General features: G+C 56.2%; 1 protein-coding gene across 2 annotated transcripts; it reads left to right on the top strand.

The window, feature by feature from the left end:
* The first annotated feature begins 2,137 nt into the window (after positions 1 to 2,137).
* Positions 2,138 to 11,771, top strand: ALDH4A1 (aldehyde dehydrogenase 4 family member A1). 2 transcript variants are annotated; one of them, XM_075113688.1, is made up of 15 exons: positions 2,138 to 2,245; positions 2,970 to 3,063; positions 3,353 to 3,445; positions 3,555 to 3,602; positions 3,980 to 4,135; positions 4,691 to 4,840; positions 4,957 to 5,031; positions 7,436 to 7,623; positions 8,536 to 8,609; positions 9,165 to 9,361; positions 9,728 to 9,775; positions 10,164 to 10,316; positions 10,529 to 10,650; positions 11,253 to 11,371; positions 11,495 to 11,771. In XM_075113688.1, exons 1-15 carry the CDS (start codon positions 2,211 to 2,213, stop codon positions 11,605 to 11,607), a joined length of 1,665 nt encoding a protein of 554 aa, XP_074969789.1. In that variant the 5' UTR covers positions 2,138 to 2,210; the 3' UTR covers positions 11,608 to 11,771. The 2 variants fall into 2 exon arrangements, with proteins under 2 accessions (XP_074969789.1, XP_074969788.1); XM_075113687.1 differs by having other exon boundaries at positions 2,236 to 2,841.
* Positions 11,772 to 17,832: the final 6,061 nt, after the last annotated feature.

Genomic DNA, 17,832 nt, shown 5'->3' with positions numbered 1-17,832 from the left:
AAGCTTTTAGTAGAATGTAACTTCTGTCAGAGTTAAATGAGAAAAGAAATGGCCACTCATGGCAACACATCGTATCCTGGTGTTACTCATGCTGGTTTTAGAGGTGCACTAGGAACACTACCCGCCAAATCCTTAACTCAATCCCTGGCCAACCCGTTCCCGGAGAGGGGAGCACTGTGGGCTTGAACCCAAGTCTTCGGCAGAGCAGTGTAGAAACACGTGATTATTTCTCTTTTTGTCTGTTTTTGTGTGCAGTTCAGCGTCTTAAGACCCTTCCGCACTTGCGGGAGCCTTTCAAAGCTTCTCTTTTGAAGAAGCAACAAATTGTGTTTAAGAAGTGGGTATTTGATGCTTCTAGAAATCACAAATCCCTCCTAATTCGAGGCACTCCACACTGCAGCGCTTCTGTAAGCAAAGGTGGTGCTCATAGGTCTGGCTGGCTCCGTCTTTGGAGGAAATGATGATGTTAATGCTTAAAACAAACCCTGGGGTGGCTTCAAACCTGTGTCATTTCCATGGCAGAACACTCCAGCGCCGCTGTGCCACAAAACCCCGCTGTTTGTGGGCTGCCCAGACTGACAATCCCCGCACAGATTTCATCTGAAATCCTAAAATTAATTTTTTTTATTAGTATTGAGGATGATTTAAAAGCTTGGTCACTAGACACGCTTCTTGTGGGACGTGGTTTCACCAAGAGAGACGTGCAACTCAGTCCTTAAAACACCTTACCTGCGGCTAAAGTGTATGTAGCGAAGTTCTGCCAAAAATGATTATTTATTATTTAACGCGTTTAAGTGGAGGGTATTGATGACTCTTTCCCCATGCTGTGTCACTTCTTGTCAGTTCCTCTTGGGTCATGTCAGAATTTCTTTTATACACATTAAAACAGACTACTGATCAGTGTGGAAATGAACCTGTTTACCGTACTGTTGTAAATATTGTGCTTTCTATTCTGTATATTAGCTTCTTTTAAAGAAAAAGACTCAACTGATGATGCTATTTGATCTCTGGTGAGGAAAGGACGAAGGATGAACCAGCTCCCAAGCTTGCTCTGGAGTCGGGACATAAATTGATTTCCTCTGTGGCTGGAAGTCCGTCCTGGGTATTTGCAAGCAGACCAAATGGTACACGCGCTTACTGGCGGTGGATTTCGGACCATCAAAGGCTTCGGAAATCTAATCCACTTTAGCGGGGGCACCGAGAAACACCCGCAGCGAGAGCCACAAGCGTTCGCACTCCTCCCAGTTCCAGCAGATTATCTCCATTTTCCTTTTTTAGTGCCAAAACCAACCTCACCGACCCCTTCCAGCTCCGCTCCGCGGCTCCCCCGTACACTGCTCCGGCCTCCCAGCCTGTGTCTGTCCGTCCGTCCCTGGCCGTGCCGCCCCGCCGCAGCGGTTCATCCTTCGTCACTCGCCCCATCGCTGGCTTCTCTGCGCAAAGGGCGTGTGGGAGCTTGTCGATGAAAACGGGTTACAGTCGTTCTCTGGTTACGAGGAAAAAAAAAAATCCTATAAAATAAATACCGAACTCCTGGTTAATGCTTGTGTGTGTTAATTCTTGGGCAAAAGCTGCTTGTGCGTTTGGATCTGGGAGGGGGGGTGTGTGCCTTTCCCTTTCCCTAGGGCTGTCATTTGGGGGGCTGGGGATAGTTTGGGACCCCTAAAACTGAGGATCTTCCAGCTGCCACGCTTGAAGTGCGGATACCCCTTCTGGGCACGAAGGTACCCCCTGCACCAGGCAGCCCCTGGCCGCGCCCCCCTTTGGGGTTTAAAATGCCCCTTTTATTTTCTCAGCCTTAATTCTCCAGGGGGAGAACTCAAGAGCGGGCGCCCCCTCCCGCCCCCTCGCTTTGAGGGTGGTTTTCTCAGCTTTCGGGTAGGTTGTTTTAAAATTTATTTTCATTATTTTTGGCTCGCTCCAGCGCCTCGCCCCACCACGCGCCGCCGCTCCATTGGCCGGGCGCAACCACCGCCCCGGGGGGGGGGGGGGCGGGCGGGACACCCCAATCCCGCCTCGCGGGGGGGACACACGCACGCCCCCAGCCCCCCGCACGGCGCGGGGCCGCTCTGGCAGCGACCCGCTTCCTTCCGCTTCTTTATTTTTTTTTTTCATTTCTTTATTTCCCTGGGTTCGTCCCGGCTCCCCCCCCCCCCCTCACGCGGGGTGGGCGCGGCCGCGGGCGGGGCGGGCAGCGCGGCGGGGCCGGGATGTGGCGGGCGCTGCGGGCGCTGAGGGGCGCAGGGTGAGTGGGGGGTCCCCGGGCTCTCCCCGGGCCTCGGGGCGGGCCGGGCCCCACCCAACCCCCCCCAAACCCCCACCCCGACCCCCCCCTTTCTTGCGGCGCTCCCACGCGGGGCGCGGGCTCGGGCGCTGCTGCAAAGGGCCCTTCGCTCTGCCTCGCCTTGTCTCGCCTTTGCTGGCCCGGCCCGCCCCGGCGCCCAGCGGGCACCTCCCGCCGCCGAGCGCAGGCTCCCCCTTCCCCTTGGCGCTTCCCCCTCCCCCTTTTTTGCCCGGGGTGGGGGGAATATTGCTGAGGTGGGCAATTTAATGCGCACGCGGGGTTGGGAAATGCCCAGCCCCACGCTGCCAGCCCGGCTTTTGCCCCCGCGCGCTGGACTTTGCCAGGAGCTGGTGGCATGTTGGGCTGTTGGAGCAAACCGGATCGATTCGGAGCTCGCCCCGCACGCCGCCCCTCAGAAATTCCTTTTCCAGCACCTTTTCCGTAGCAAGGAGAAGGGGTAGCTGCCCGGGGGCTATGTCCCGGCTCGGTTCCTGGCTCCGGCAGCGTCACCCGCGGGGATGGAGCCCAGGCGCGATAACGCGGCGCCGGGCCTGGGGGTGCGTGGCTGGTTTGGCCGCGCAGCGCGGCCTTAAGCGATAAAACACGTGTTATTTGGAGGTTGGGGTGCGGAGGGAAGGAGGGACCCAGCGGGGGGATTTCAGCGTCTGCTTTGCTCCTCTCCTAGGCGGCGGTGGCAGCACCGCTCGGCCATCGCGGTGACCAACGAGCCCATCCTCGAGTTCAAGCCAGGGAGCCCCGAGCGAGCAGCGCTTCAGAAGGTACCGCCACAGGGGATCGGGCTTTTTTTTTGGGGGGGGGGGGGGGAGTGTTTAAGGTCCTGGTTTGTGCTTCAGGTGCTGCACGGCAGCCCCAGGCTCTTCCCTGGTGGGGGGACGCCCCGTCCCCGCCAGCGCCCCGTCCCCAGGGGACCGAAGGAAGCCTGTCTCCCGGTTTCCCTTCGCTCGTGGGGCTGGCGGGGAGGACAGGTGGTGGTGGGGGGCAGCCGGCAGAGGTCTGCAAGTACGGCCTTCACCGTGGTGCTCTCCTCCTCCTCCTCGTGCTGCTTAGGCACTTGCTGACCTGAAGGGCAAGACAGAAGCCATCCCGTGCGTGATCGGGGGAGAAGAGGTGTGGACACCGACGGTGCGGTACCAGCTGTCGGTGAGTTTAGGGGAAAACTTCAACAAGCGAGAACGGAGCAGGGGGACGTACCCAGCCCGAGAGAGGTCTGTCGGACTGATAACTACGGAGGCTTTTCTTCTCTTTTCAGCCATTCAATCATGCGCACAAGGTGGCCAAGTACTGCTACGCTGACAAGGTGAGCGCATCTCGCTGCCCTCCCTCTTCCTTTCATTTTTTCAGGGGGGAAGCAGCAGCGTTTCACCGGGGCTTAGCGAGCCTTATCTCGCAGCGGGGTTGTGAGGCTCGTGGCGTGATGTGCTTTGGGATTGCTGCTGAGGAGACTGGATGAAAGGCTCAGGTTGGGAGTGGGGAGGCTCCAGGGGTGTGTGTTGGCTTTCCAAGTCCTAGAGGTCCTGGAACAAATCGGTACCAGGAGCTGCAAATTTGGGATTGTGATGGGAAGGTAGCTGCTGTGGTCTGTGCCTGGGGGTGGACAGTACTTCACCTTCCCCTCCGACCGTGACAGAGAAGTGGTGGGTTCCTCCTTGCTGCCTTTCTGCTTTTCTTCCGCAGGAGCTCATTAACAAAGCCATCAACGCTGCCTTGGCAGCGAGGAAGGAGTGGGACCTGAAACCTGTCCAGGACCGAGCCCAGATCTTCCTGAAGGCGGCTGACATGCTGAGTGGCCCGAGGCGAGCAGAAGTGCTGGCCAAAACCATGATTGGGCAGGTAAAGGAGATGTGGATTGACCCAGCAGATAGCTGGGGCGAACGGGCGGGGATCTGGGGAGCCGGGGGCTAGGGAAGGGGGGCAGGAGGAGCTGCCAAGTTGTTTTTGGCATTGGGAATGGCTGTAGTGTTAGAAGTGCTGCAAGGGGAAACAGGCTGATCCTAAAGCCGATCCTTGCCTCTTTGCTGAGGAAGAAGCGAGGTGACGCTGGGCATTCTCAGGCTTCACGGGAACAGGATCAACTGCCATCAGCTGTGATTGTTTGATTTATCCTTGTGAAATGCCCCAGCTTTCCCGAGGAGGCACTAAGGGGAACATGAGTGGATGTGACATCCCCTGGCACAGGCACGGGCTGCATTTGCCTCCGCTCGGTACAGAGGAGATGTGGTGGGATCGGGGCTTATGGGAGGCCGCATTTTTCAGAAGCAAGCACGTGGTCTGCATGAGAGAGGCAACCCACAAACCACATCTGGACACGCCATGGCGCTGCGGCTCTCGGCTGCTGTATCCCCCCCTCCCCTCGGTGCTTTTATTTGATATGACCCCTCCCGGCAGGGTAAAACAGTCATCCAGGCAGAGATCGATGCTGCTGCGGAGCTGATAGACTTCTTCCGATTCAATGCCAAGTACGCCCTGGAGCTGGAGAACAGCCAGCCCATCAGCGTGGACATCAGCACCAATAGCATGGTCTACCGGGGGCTGGAGGTGAGAGGTTGTCCCCCTGCCTCTGGAGCTCCGTTTTTTGCCCCAAGCTGTGGCATCACACCACGGTGAGAGGAGGAACCGCGCTCCCAGCGGTCCCTTTCCTCTCCCACCCGCAGGGCTTCGTGGCGGCCGTCTCTCCCTTCAACTTCACAGCAATTGGTGGCAACCTGGCAGGGGCTCCAGCGCTGATGGTGAGTGTGGTGGTGGGGTTTAAGGAGAGCCAGGGATGGAGAGCACAGTCCGGAGACAGGCTGGGAGGGAGACCTGAACTCTCCGAGGCTGTGGTTTGCCTGGTCTGGGATGTGCAAGGAGCAAACTTAGCCTCCCTGGTTTTCTGGTGCTATTCAATAGGACACACCTGGGGTCCTGCTGCTGTTGCTCCCCTTGAATTCAATCAGCTGGTTTGCAATGAGACTCAGGTGTCTTTAATTACAAGGCGTTCTAGTGGCTGCCTTTTAGGCCTGTCCACTGATGGGGGAAGTGTTGGAAAAGGAAAAACTGCCCAGAGCTCCTCTTCTGGGTTTTTTTTTTTCTGAAGCAAAGTGTCTTTTCACTCCTAGGCTGGGTTGTGGATCGAGAGAAGGTCAGGGGAGATGAGACATTCAGCAGGGTTTTGCTTCCCTGCGTGGTGCTTGCTCAGTGAACAGGGCTTCAGGGTGCTGTTGGGATGCGAAAGTGTAATTAGTTTGTAAGTGCTCAGGTTCCTCTTGGAGGACGCTTCTTGGGCCCAGCGTTGGAGTGAAAGTAGGAGAGAGCGGGTGGTGGCCCCGGCACTGAGCGCCGGACTGGGAGACACGCGGTCCTGGCAGGCGGGCGAGGTGGTCCAGAAAGTCACATCGGTAACCAGCGTTTCTGTACGTGTCCCGCCGCAGTGTGCCCGCGGAGCACAGGGAGCACCTGCCTTTGCAGGGTGGGTTTTGGGGAGAGACCTGATGAATTTGGGCCAGGATTAATGAAGTTGTTGTTGCACTGGAAAAAAAACCCGCAAAATTGTCCTGAGCTCTTTCCTTCTGAGGCTCAGATTTCATCCTGGCACCAGAGGTGGTCCCTCCAGCAGCAGTGTCCCATGCTGGAGGTGGAAGAGGCTGCGATAAGGGAGAACATCGAGCTTTTTATCTGGGCGCGTCACATTTTAAAGCAATATTCAAGGTGAAGCATTTGAACCTGTCGGTTTTGTAGGGGAGGAGTGGGGAGAAGGAAGGAAGAGGGTGACGCTGGGAGGTTTTTTGGGGGAGGGAGATGCGCTCTTCCCACCCCAGGGTTTGAGAAAGGTCCCCAGCTTTAGGGCGTGATAAGCTGATCCCAAAGTGGGTGAACCTTGCTGGGGTGGAGCATGCCTGTGCTGGCAGGTCTGGGTGGAGTGTTTTGGGCATCCTGCAGCGCATCTGCCTCTCCCTCCTCAAGTGCGATGATAAATTCCCACCAGGGGCTGCTGCAGCACTGAGATCTCCCTGCTCGCCCTGGGGCAAAAAGGAGCGGGGCATCGGCGGGTGGCTTGGAAAGCTGAGCGGCGGGCGGTTCCTGGAATTACATTTAGAAGAAAATGGTACTTAATAGGTGGATATTAATTAGAGCCCCAGTGTTTTAGTCACCATGGTGCACTTCCCAGGGGATTAAACATTTCTCTGGCCTAAATAGCACGTGAGATCAACCCAGTTAATGCTGTTGCGGCGTCAGGAGTGGGATTTCCTCAGGACCGAAGCAGCTGCTGCACTGCACCGGTGTCCAGGCTGCCGGGCTTACTGTCTCTGCTCGTGGCCTGAGTTGGATTTCCCAGTTGCTCGGAGATTTTTTGTGAAGCGCAGTTTAGTTTTCTCACTGTTCGGAGTGGAAGGATTAGTGGGGGCCAGGAAGGAGCTTTGCCCACACCGCGAGTCCCTGGAAAGCAGGCGTCTGGTTGAGACAGAGTCCAAAAATCCACCTCCTGCCCCCCCAGGGCTGTGACCCTGTTGCACGGTCACGTGCGGTGGGGGCCAAGCAGCGTGACGGCAACACGGGGAGGTCACTGGGTCCCCCGCAGCTGCGCACCGAGCCGAGGGGAGGACGGTGGCACGGGGCCAAAGGGGTGGGGTGCCCCCGAAGGCATTTCAGCACCATGTTTTCCAGCTAATTGTGCTGTTTGTGCACGTTTAATCCGGGCTCGAGGCTTTGTTTCGCTGCTTTGGCTGGCACAGACACCTGCTGGGTGGCGCGCAGACCCGGTGGCACCGAGTGACAGCACTCGCAGTGTCGTAACCACGTTTCTTAGCGGCGCTGTCCCATTTCCCGAGACATAACCCAGGTCCGTGTTTCATGGCTCCTCTTAGGGAAGGCAAAGCTCTGCACCCTGGGCAAGGGAGGGTGTGAAGGGCTGACACAATGACCCGGAGGTGTGAAAGGAAGGTTTTTGTGCCTTCAGCTCACCAGGGCAAGCACGCTCCTTTTCAAAACCAAGGCTTGGGTTAAAAGGTAGGTGTGAATCACCCAAAGGTGCCGTTGCTCCGGTCCCATCTGCTGTGGGCTTCGGGACAGACTTTTGCCAGAGCATTTAAGCATCGCATACCTGTGTTTGGGCCAAAGCCTTTCCTCGTGTGCTGACTTTCTCCTCTCGCCCAGGGAAACGTCGTCCTGTGGAAGCCCAGCGACACTGCCCTGCTCTCCAGCTACGCCGTCTACAAGATCCTGCTCGAAGCCGGGCTCCCTCCGAATGTCGTGCAGTTCGTGCCGGCGGATGGGCCCGTGTTTGGAGACACCGTCACCAGCTCCGAGCACTTCTGCGGGCTCAATTTCACCGGCAGCGTGCCGTACGTTGGGGAGGGGAGCGGCAGCGGGGCGACGAGCCGCTGGCTGAGACGGTGCCGGGTGCTCGGCTGCCGGTCCTTCGAACGCCTAGGACAGCGTTGAGCAGGGTAGCAGGCAGACAACAGGCCATCCTTACACCATGTAATTAAAGTAGGGTTTTAAAACGGACTAAAAAAATGCCTAACCAGGTTTTCTTGCTACACAGAGTGCATTTAATAGCAGGGTGTTTCTGTTGCTAAACCCAAGGCACAGAGAATAGGTAAAGTTGCGCGTGACGCTGCCCGGTCTCCCAGCGATGCTGTGATTTGGCTTAATGAACTGCACTGCGCTGGCGGCGCGATGCCAGCCCCAGGTAGATTTGCAAACTCGTGCTCTGCCCATGTGTCAGGGTGTGTTAGCGGCGCTGAGGGCCCCGGCAGCCTGCAACGGGCTATTAAACGCCAGGACCCCGCTCCACCGGCGAAGGACATGGTCTGATGAGCACTGTGCTTTAAAGGTGGGAAGCTCATAAATGTGTATTAGTGGCTGTGCCTCCTGGCGCGAGGCTATTAGCATTTTTATTGTTTTGCAGTCCAGGGGTTTGTCACAGTAAGGACCGAAATGAAGGGAGGAAAGGGAAAGAACAGAAACTTCTGCTGGATGCTCGCTCCCGTGGGCTTCCCTGTGGCACTGCGACAGTTTCTTATCTTAAAAACTAGGGGCTTGTTATGTAGTGCCATTGCCTTGAGACGTAGGGCCTCGTTCTCGGCTAGCATCTCCTCCTCTGTGTGTAGGCGGCTTTCCTTTTGGGGGCAGACGCAGGGGTTTGCTGGGGTCCCCTCCAGCAGGGCACATCACCCACACGTGCCTTTTCGGAGTGCCACCCCCTATGCAAAGGCAGGAGTGCACTGACCAGCTCCTCCTTTCCCTGCCAGGACCTTCAAGCGGCTCTGGAAGCAGGTCTCTGAAAACCTGGATCGCTACCGCAATTTCCCACGCCTGGCTGGAGGTAACTGCTGCCTCTTACACCATTTTTTTGGGGGTGGGGGGAGGCCATGCAGGGGTAGGGGTGGGGGGGTTTAGTTTCTCGCCTGCTCGGGGTGAAACTAAAGTGGTGGCCAGGATTTCTCTCCCTGTGAGCAGAGAGCAAATGACACAGTAAACTGTGTCCTGCCTGCCCTCTGGCAGAAGCATGAAGCTTTTTGTCTGGGAGGAACTTCTGGCACCAGCTCCCACCAGCACAGGATGGGCTTTTACAGTGGGGGGCTGGCGCCTGGGCCGGGGAGGTGATGCGCTGGGGTTGCAGAGCTTCCACGCAAAGTTTGGGAAGTCGGGTCATTCGTTTTCCATCAGTTTTATAAGCCTGCTCCAGCTCCTCGAGCTCTGGGGTTGTGCTCCCTGGGATCGCGGCAATGCTCCTGTTCCCCAGGGAGCCCTGGACCGGGCAGGGCGAGCGCTGGCCGAGCCCCTTGCAAGGGACCCAGCCGTAGCTTGTGCGTTTCGGAGGCGACGCAGCCCTGACAGCTCTTCACGTGCTCCTTTTTTCTCCCTTCTCTGGCACCAGAGTGCGGCGGGAAGAACTTCCACCTGGTGCACAGCTCGGCTGATGTGGCCAGCGTGGTGAACGGGACCTTGCGCTCAGCCTTTGAGTACGGCGGCCAAAAATGCTCGGCTTGCTCCCGCCTCTACGCCCCGGACTCGCTGTGGCCCCGGATCAAAGAGAAACTGCTGGAGGAGCACGGGAAGATCAAAGTGGGAGACGTGAGTGGAGCTGCCGGGCTGCTGAAGGGCTTTGCGGCTCAGCGGGTGGTTGATGGGATTAGAGACTGCGGTAACTGGCTACTAATTCCTATTGAACCGAGCTTTTTATCCACTGGTTCTCCCCACCACCGCCCCTCCGTGTCCCCCCCTTCATCTTTTTTTAGTGATTAGAAATTAACTTGTAGCCAGCGTCTGCAGGAAGGATCGTGTAAGTCGCCAAATACTGCAGACTAATTGAAAAGGGGTAGCTTGCAGCCTCGACCAGAGGTGTGGTTGGAGCAGGGGGAATTTCAGCTCCTCCCAGTTTCAGAGTTTGCTTTTTGGCACAGTTTGTACTTACGTTGCCTCCTTTCTGGCTTCCCACAGCCCGCCCAGGACTTTGGGACGTTTTTCTCTGCGGTGATTGATGACAAGGTGAGCTCACCTCTCCCGTTCCTACTAGTGCAAGAAGGTAACAGCACCAGGCTTCCATTAAGCATTAGGTTAAATGGGCTTTTTAATTGCTTAGAGCAAAGTAACACGAGCATCAGTGATGAGTTAGAGCTGATTATCAGCCCTCTTTTCTCCCTTCTGTACTAGTGCCTGCCTTAGTCACTGCCCCTGTTGAAAAGTGGGTTATTTTGCTGAGGAATTCTCTCAGACGTAAGGTTCAGAGTGCCCAGGACAGTTATTTCCAGCTCCCACTCTTCCTTCTGAGCAGCAGGAGTGCAAAGAGTGGCGTAGGGATTGCCCAAACCTCCTTTTAGACCCCCAAACCCACACTTTTTTTTTTTAAATTATTATTATAATTGCCCTTTCGCAGTCTTTTGCACGGATAAAGAAATGGATCGAGCACGCCAAGAAGTCACCCAACCTCACCATCCTGGCAGGAGGCGGCTGCGACGACAGCGTTGGCTACTTCATCGAGCCGTGCATCGTGGAGAGCAAAGACCCGCAGGATCCCATCATGAAGGAGGTGAGGGCAGCTCGCGGGGAGGCGGCGGGAGAGGTGCAAAAGGGGCTGTAGGGCCCCAGCCTGAGGCGCCCGCTGTCCGCGCAGGGGCGAGTTGAGCAGTGCTGTGCGGGACGTGCGCGCAGGGATGTTCCTCTTCATCACGGTTTTTAGCTAGTGGGGCGGTGAACCGCCCGCTGCTTGTTTTTGGAGGCTTTATTGGTTTTGCTGTATAGGAAATTTTTGGCCCCGTCCTCACGGTGTACGTGTACCCGGAGAAGCGGTACGAGGAGGTCCTGGAGCTCATTGACACCACGACGCCCTACGGCCTCACGGGGGCAGTCTTCGCCCAGGAGAAGTAAGTGCCAGAATCCGCGCTGCCTCGCAGCATCCCGAGACGGCAGCGGCGCGTCTTCCCTGCTGGGGCGAGCCGTCAGTCTCGCTCCTCTCCGGAGCCCTGCGTGGTGCGGTGAAGAGGAAAAGAAAGTGTTTCCCCGCAAAGCTTATGCTGCTTTTAGCCTTCCTCCCGCTGAGGAGGGAAGGGGATGCGCCTCGGGCGGTTTCTCAGCCCAAAAACGCTTTTTGGGTGAGAAACCATCCCAAAGACGAGATTTGGAGCGTATAGGAGGACGTGCCCCCAACCCTCTTAAGCAGGAGGAGGGCTAACAGCAATGTCACCTCAAAGGGGGACCATCCTTAAGTTACAATCAACTTCATTTTATAACAATGAAACTTAAAAAGACAAACTAAAAGAAAACAAAATTGGGATAATTCAGTTGAGCTCTTAGTATGCACGGCCCATTTCAGCAGGTGTTAAACGCCACGCAGCCCTGGAAATGCGCCCCAACAAACGCAAACACGCTTTTGGCACAATTTTAGTTGCTATAAGAGGGTAGAGGCCGCCGCACAGGTTTTTGCCGTTGCGTCGGCCTCACAGTTGTTTCTATCCCCCCACCTTAGGAGAATCATCGACGAAGCCAGGAGCCTTCTGCGCAACGCGGCCGGCAATTTCTACATCAACGATAAGTCGACAGGGGCCGTTGTGGCTCAGCAACCCTTCGGGGGCTCCCGCATCTCAGGTGAGACCGAGAACTCCCACCTGGAGATGGCAGTTACCTGCGCGGCCGCGCGCTGAGCCGCGTCCCCCTCCGGGCACGTCCCCCGTCTCATGGGCGGCGGTGCTTGCTTTCCTTCTGAAACAGGCACCAACGACAAGCCTGGCGGCCCCCACTACATCCTGCGCTGGACATCTCCCCAGGCCATCAAAGAAACGCACGTGCCGCTGACGGACTGGCGCTACGCCTACATGCAGTGATGCCTTCTCCCCCGCCCCGGTACTACTGATCCTCAACGCACAGCGTGGCTTCGCGGCTACGACCTTACAAAGCACTTAAATAAATCTACTGATCTTTAACCTGGCGAGCTTAGGTTTTATTTTTAAAGAAAAAATATATTAAATTGTTAACTAAGAAAAAAAAAGTCCTTGTGCTTTTATTAGTCCTGTGAGCACGCTGAGTTAAGTGAGGGGTGGCTGGAGGTGGGGCCACGGCAGCATACCTGGACCCTGAGTTCCCTTTTCTTCCTGTTTTGTCCATCCTGAACGCAATTCCCTCTCACCAGGGCTGAGGGTGCTGGAATTAAAGCGGGAGACGGGCGTTAAGAGGCTTGCCCTGCCCCAGTCACCTGCAAGAAGCAATGTCCTTCCCTCCTCTGTCCCCAGGGCCTGCCTCACCCCAGCGGACCACAAGCTGCACCAGCAGAACTCAGGGCAAGTCACGGGCTGCTCGTACCAGCCTTCCGGGGCGGTGTGGGAAGCTGGGCTTGTTTTAAACCAGACGTCAACGTGGTGGGAGCCCTGAGCCCTATTTTCTCCCAGTTCCTGAGCAAAGGCAAAGCCTCCAACACCCCAAAGCTGTTTGATGTAGGAAGAGAACGTGGCAGAAGGCACATTGTGCCAGGAGAGGGCGGCTGTGAGTGTGGTGCTGCTTAGAAATAAATTTAAGCAAGCACCTTATGGAGCCAAGGGCTGGGGTTACCTGCACGTTGCCTTGCAAACCATCCCAGGTGTGCTCAGGCGTCAGGCAGGTGGAGCAGCGGCAGCCCCACTCGCTCCCCATGTTTCAGTACCGGTGGTGAGGTCAGGCTCCCTCCGGTGCTTCCCATGGGCTATCAGCTGCTTCTACTGCTCCGATCCACGCGTGTCCACTGGAAGGAAGCGGAAAGATTTTTAAGAGAAGGTGTTTCAATAATAGGAACATTCCTGCACAAGCTGCTTGGGTGGATGCAGCACCCTCAGCACCCCCAGGAGGCACTTACGTATTAGCAGGAGGTGCCGGGACAGCACAAGGAGGCTGCAAGAATTCAAGGAAGATGCATTTCCCAGCCTGTCATGCTCTGGCCAGGCCCCCGCTCCCGTCCCAGGGCCCCGGCGCCAAGGCTCCGCAAGCTGCCGGGTTAAGACGTTAACGTAGGTCTGACCTTTGCAGTCCCCGGTTGCTGCGACCTGCGCAGGCGCTGGCTCACCGTCAGCGGGGTCTCGCCGGGCGGGTCCTGCAGCGCAACCAGGAAAAGGGATCTTAGACACAAAGTCCTGCATCCCTCCAGGCTCGTTGCTATTTAGATATGGCTATGTTTGTAACACCTACAATTAATAACTGTTCAATTACCAGGACTTGCAGATAGAGTGGATAACCCTGTTAAGGCTGTTGTAATAAGCATTAAGTATTGATCTTGTCCGTGCCTGGGCTGGTATTCAGCATGCAGGTCATGAACAAGTTGCATTAATACCTGTGAATCCTGGTTTAACTGAGAAAATTTGCAATAAAATAAATTACAAACCCCCATTGTGTTCTTTTATGAATCATTTCTTCAAATTGTTACCAAATAACGAGCCAGAGCGAGGGTGCATTCGGCACCTTTAGTGCGTGCAAGGCGATGAGATGGGAGCAATAAGGCACTCCCCAAAACTGCTGTTTCTGCCTCTGAATGGGCTGGTGCTGGTTGTCCTAGCAGCTCTGGCTGGTTTGGGGACCTGGCTGCAGGTACTCCATGCTGCTGCACCCACCGCCAACCAAACCTTGTGTATATTGGTTATTTTTTAAAAAAAAAAAAAAAAAAAAATCACCTCTCTGCTCTCATCTTTAGCAGATAAGCCAGACCTCCCAGGCTGCCGCAGAGGTCACCCTTTTGGCTGCCCTCCTCACCACACCCTCATCCCAGAGAGAAAAAAAAGTCAACCCAAAATAAAAACACCCTAGCTTTGTATTTTCTGCTAAAAACTAAGACACTCCCCCTGGCATGAGGATGAGCGGCAGGAACGGTTGAGTAGTTGCCCAATTCAACATCACCCAGTTTACTACAAAGCATCCTCTTGCTGCATACGGGGAGGGCACACGGGAGCCCAGTTTAGCTCCAAAAAATCCCCAGTCCCACAGCCGGAAGGGAAGGACCGGACCCACCCCGACGTCAGGGATGGTCCCAGCCCCCAGAGACCGTCCAGGTGGGACCACAGCGATGTCCCATTCAGCCAAGGCACCTCCTGCCGCCCAGCTTAGGGTAACCCTCCCCAAACGGCATCCCCAAACCTTTCCAGATGGGCCCTTCAGCTCATTTAAATCTCATTAAGGGCTCTCCCTCGCACCCCCTTGCCGGGCGGCCGGGCGATCCGCAGCGCCACGGCCCAGGAGCCCAGCGCTCGTTCAAGCCGCTGCCTTTGGCTCATGCCTTTTATGACTTAAGGCCAGAGTGTCAAGTGGATTTTTTTAGCCTTAACTCTGAATTTCATGGCTTTTGTGACTTTAAATCAGTCCCCTAATGCTATTTAAACAGTTGGCTTTTTGAAGTTGATAAATGCTTCGGTAGGTGTTTGGGAGAGACGGGGCTTTCGCAGCAGAACCCCAGGGACTCTCCCGCACGCTCGGATGCTCCTGGACCTCTGTGCCCTCCTCCAGATTGGGGAAAGGGGCTTGGGAAGGTCACAGGGGCTCTGCATAATCCTACGGTGCCCAATAAAGAGAGACAACAGGTTTGGAGCAACTCCGGTAGGGATTCAATCCCATTGCCATCCCAGGCGGAGCTGGCCTGGCATTTAGCAGCCCCCACCGCATCCCGAAGCGCCTGGCTATCCGTCCTCCGAGCCAGGAGCCGGGTGGGAGGCTGAGCCAGGCTCTCTCTAGGAAGTGGCAGATTTTCCCCTCCGATAACACACAGCTCCATCTGCTTCCCGTTAGTGGCCCCGGCTGAGGCTAATTGGCAGATCAAACCCTCCGATGTCCCATGTTAGGTATGTCGTTAAGAGAGGCCGGAGCAAGTACGGCGCTTCTTGGACAGAGCCCAAACACCTTCCTCCACCACCCTGGGCAGCACTGGGGTGTTAATGCAAACCACCCGGAGCTGGGGGGTGGGGAACAGGCAGCGAGACACTTTGAGCCCTCGGCGAGAGGGCCATGTCTCAGCTTTAAAGCAACGCAGGAACCTGAGGCAGCAGGGATGTGTTCGTCTGCAGGGGGTCAAATGGCAGAGGCAGAGGATGGGCAGCACGTTCTGCCCTAGGGAGACCCGCACAGCCACCTTACTTTTTCAGCACCAAGCAGGGATGCTTCTGGCTCTCTGGGCCATTTAAGACTTCTCTAGATAGGACAGGAAAGGCAACGACCATGATGATGCAATTGCTGCCCTAGTGTTAGCTTTGCTGATTTCACCTTTTTTAAAAAGGAAAGGTTTAACTCTCTAAGGTCAATATTTGCGATTCCCCGCTCTTACCGCAGGCATCGGGAAGGGCTGCAGTTCCGGGCCGGGCACAGGGCTGGCGAGTGCCGGCACTGCACCCCAAGGACACGGGGCTAACCCACCGCCTCACCACAAGAACAGAAACTAAACCAGAGGTGCTCAACTGCATTTGGCTTAACAGAGGATAGAGGAGAGCCCTTAACCTCCCCACGAGGAGTTAATAAATGAGGTTTAAATGCTTGCCCTGGGCAGAAGATTGCAGCCAGCTGAAATAGTGCACTGAATATCCTTCACCAAAGCCTCTCTGCGTTGCAGGATGCATTGGGGTCCCTGCAAAAACCCAGAGCAGGGGGAACACACTAAATCGGGGCGCTGCTTCATAGCACACGTGCCCGGAAGGGTCTGGAGATCAGGTCGCCTTCCTGCCTTGCAACCTCCCACCACCGCTTCCCAACCTCAAGGTCTTTTCCTCCCAGCACCCTGAGAAACCACACGAGCCACATTTAGCAAGAGATTTCCCATGGGGGGGTGTGCGAATCTCTGCTCTTACCTTATGGGGTCCGACCTCTGCAAAGCAGCGCCCACCCAAAGGCAGAGCCTGCCGTCCAAGCCACATCCCTTCTCTGAGGGGCACAGCCCCGGACCTCTGCACACCTTTGCTCTCCCCCTTCCAGGCCAGGATTTTGGGCTCCTTTCCCGCCGCTGCCTGGCCGGTGACTGCAGCATCTGCCTGCAGGTGAGCCTGAGAGTTCCCCAGCTGGAACCCATTTACAGGCTGCAGCTGGCATGGGGAGGCTGCTGCCATTCCTGTGCCCCTCCTCTCAGCAAGCTACTTTGAGGGAGACTTTAAAGGCTCCCTCCTTTCCCAGCCTGCCTGATTTCCTCCTAGAAATCCTATATACAGTGGCCTAGGGGTGGATTTCCTGCCCAGTCAGTGGTTTAGCCTGGCGAGCAAGTCCTAAATGCCATCCAAGAGATTGTGTTTACTTTTTGCTGGCACCAAGAAGGTGGTGGGCAAGCAGTTCTGGCTGGGGTGGGGGTGGGAGGGGTTCACTACGGGGATGCTATGGGGGTGAAGGTCCATGCAGAATGCAGGGAAGGGCTATGGGTTGTTGCAGGATAAAGGGAATAGCTTTAAAGCTGGGCCCAAGCCAAACCCCAGCCTTACAAAACCCCTTAAACTCTGCTTGTAGGAAAACTCCCTGAGGCTGGAAATATTTTAGACCCCATGGTTCCAGTGAGGGGGACCTGTATGCAAACCCTCCCCTCCCCAGGTGCCCCCACTACGTCCCCTCTCCGTGGGGAGCCAGGCTGCACGGGCAGGGATGCTGCTATTTACAGGCGACGTCTCCTGCCCGTTACAGAGGCAGCAACCACAGGCTGGGGGCAGGCAGCAGCTCCCAGCATGGGTGTGCTCTGAACCAGGGCCCCCACCCCCCAAATGGCCTCCCTTCCCTCCCCTTGCAGGGCTTTATGGGGCCTGGCATTGCCTCCTCCACCTCCACGGACTGACTTCCAGGCACAGCCACTGTCTTTCTACTTTTCCATCCCTTGTAAAAGAGGATGATGAGGAGAAAAGAGACACGGGGCAGTGCGTAAGAGGGAAGGAAAAAATGCTACACAGGGGAGAGCCAGAAATCCTGAAAAAATGGTTTTCCAGAGGGATGGAGACCCCCTTGTCCTGGTTTTTCTCTCTTTCTGTCTTGTATTATTTCTCCCTGAGGCTTTGCCCTCCCACCTCTTCCCTGCTTTGTGACTTTGGGAGAGCAGAGAAATCCTGGGGCTCCGGGGAGATGTTTGCAGTACAAGGACTTAGCGGCAGATGGTGGTCTTTATCCCGTTCTCCTCTGCAGATGGGGAAAACCAGCGGCCCCACAGCTCCCACCGGGCTGCAAGACTGGGCTCGTTCATCCATGGGGGCTTGGGAATGGGAACCTGCGGGCCTTGGGGCTGGGTGGGGGTACGGGCTGGGTTTGAACTAGTGTGGAGAAAGGAGAGAGCTGGACTTTCCCACAGTGCGGATGAGAGAAAGCGAGCAAAGAAACAGCGACTGGCAAGAAGGGGGAGAGGGTTTGAGTATGTCGGCCCCGCTCAACAAATAAGCTGTGGTTTTAAGGGCTGTAGCACTCCCCGTCCCCTCCAAAAATGCTGCAAAATTACGGAGAGTCTTCTAATATTTAGCATTTTTGCTAAAGCCCCAGGTCCTGGAGTCATGAGAATACAGTGGGATGTCAGCTTCTAGCTAAAATAAATAAAGAGGGGATTCACAGCCCCCGGGCTAACACTGCAAAGCTGGAAGATGTCAGTCCCCTCTTTGGGGCCAGAAGAAAACCCTGGAAATCAAATAAAGGGCCTGGGAGGGAAAAAAGCACCCCCTGCCCCCCATCGCCTTTACATGATCGTGCTGCTCACCGAGCAATTAAAAATTGTGGGATACGTCCCTCCGGAGGAGGGCACCCTCCGTCCCAGGGCATCTGAGGACACCTGGCTCCCTTCCTCCCAGGCTCCCGTGCCTCTTCTCCCACCCTTGCAGGCACGGATCGGCCTCGGGGCGCGTCGGTGGGAGCTCTGCAGCTTTGACGGGGGGGGTGGGGGTGAGGACCATACCTAGCCCAGTGTTTCTCAGTTTACTCCAGGGAGGGCTTGTCTGGGAGCCTGAATTATTTTGGAGCCAGGCTGCTTGAGAAGAGGAACAGGTGAAGGCGGCCGGCGCAGCCGCCAGCAGAGCCCGGCTTGGCGTCTCTCTCCTCCAGCTCTCCGGGGAAGCCCCCCCAGGAGATAAATTACTCTCTGTTGTCTGACAGCCTTGAGG

Source organism: Phalacrocorax aristotelis, chromosome 19 (assembly GCF_949628215.1).
Source record: "Phalacrocorax aristotelis chromosome 19, bGulAri2.1, whole genome shotgun sequence".
Classification (NCBI taxonomy): domain Eukaryota; kingdom Metazoa; phylum Chordata; class Aves; order Suliformes; family Phalacrocoracidae; genus Phalacrocorax; species Phalacrocorax aristotelis.
This window is presented reverse-complemented; position numbering and strand designations above follow the sequence as displayed.

Coding starts and splice junctions, on each gene's coding strand:
- ALDH4A1 (XM_075113687.1), top strand. CDS start 2,759: ATGTCCCGGCTCGGTTCCTGGCTCCGGCAGCGTCACCCGCGGGGATGG. Junction 4,136..4,690: donor CCAAAACCATGATTGGGCAG/GTAAAGGAGATG, acceptor CCCTCCCGGCAG/GGTAAAACAGTCATCCAGGC. Junction 11,372..11,494: donor CGGGGGCTCCCGCATCTCAG/GTGAGACCGAGA, acceptor CTTCTGAAACAG/GCACCAACGACAAGCCTGGC.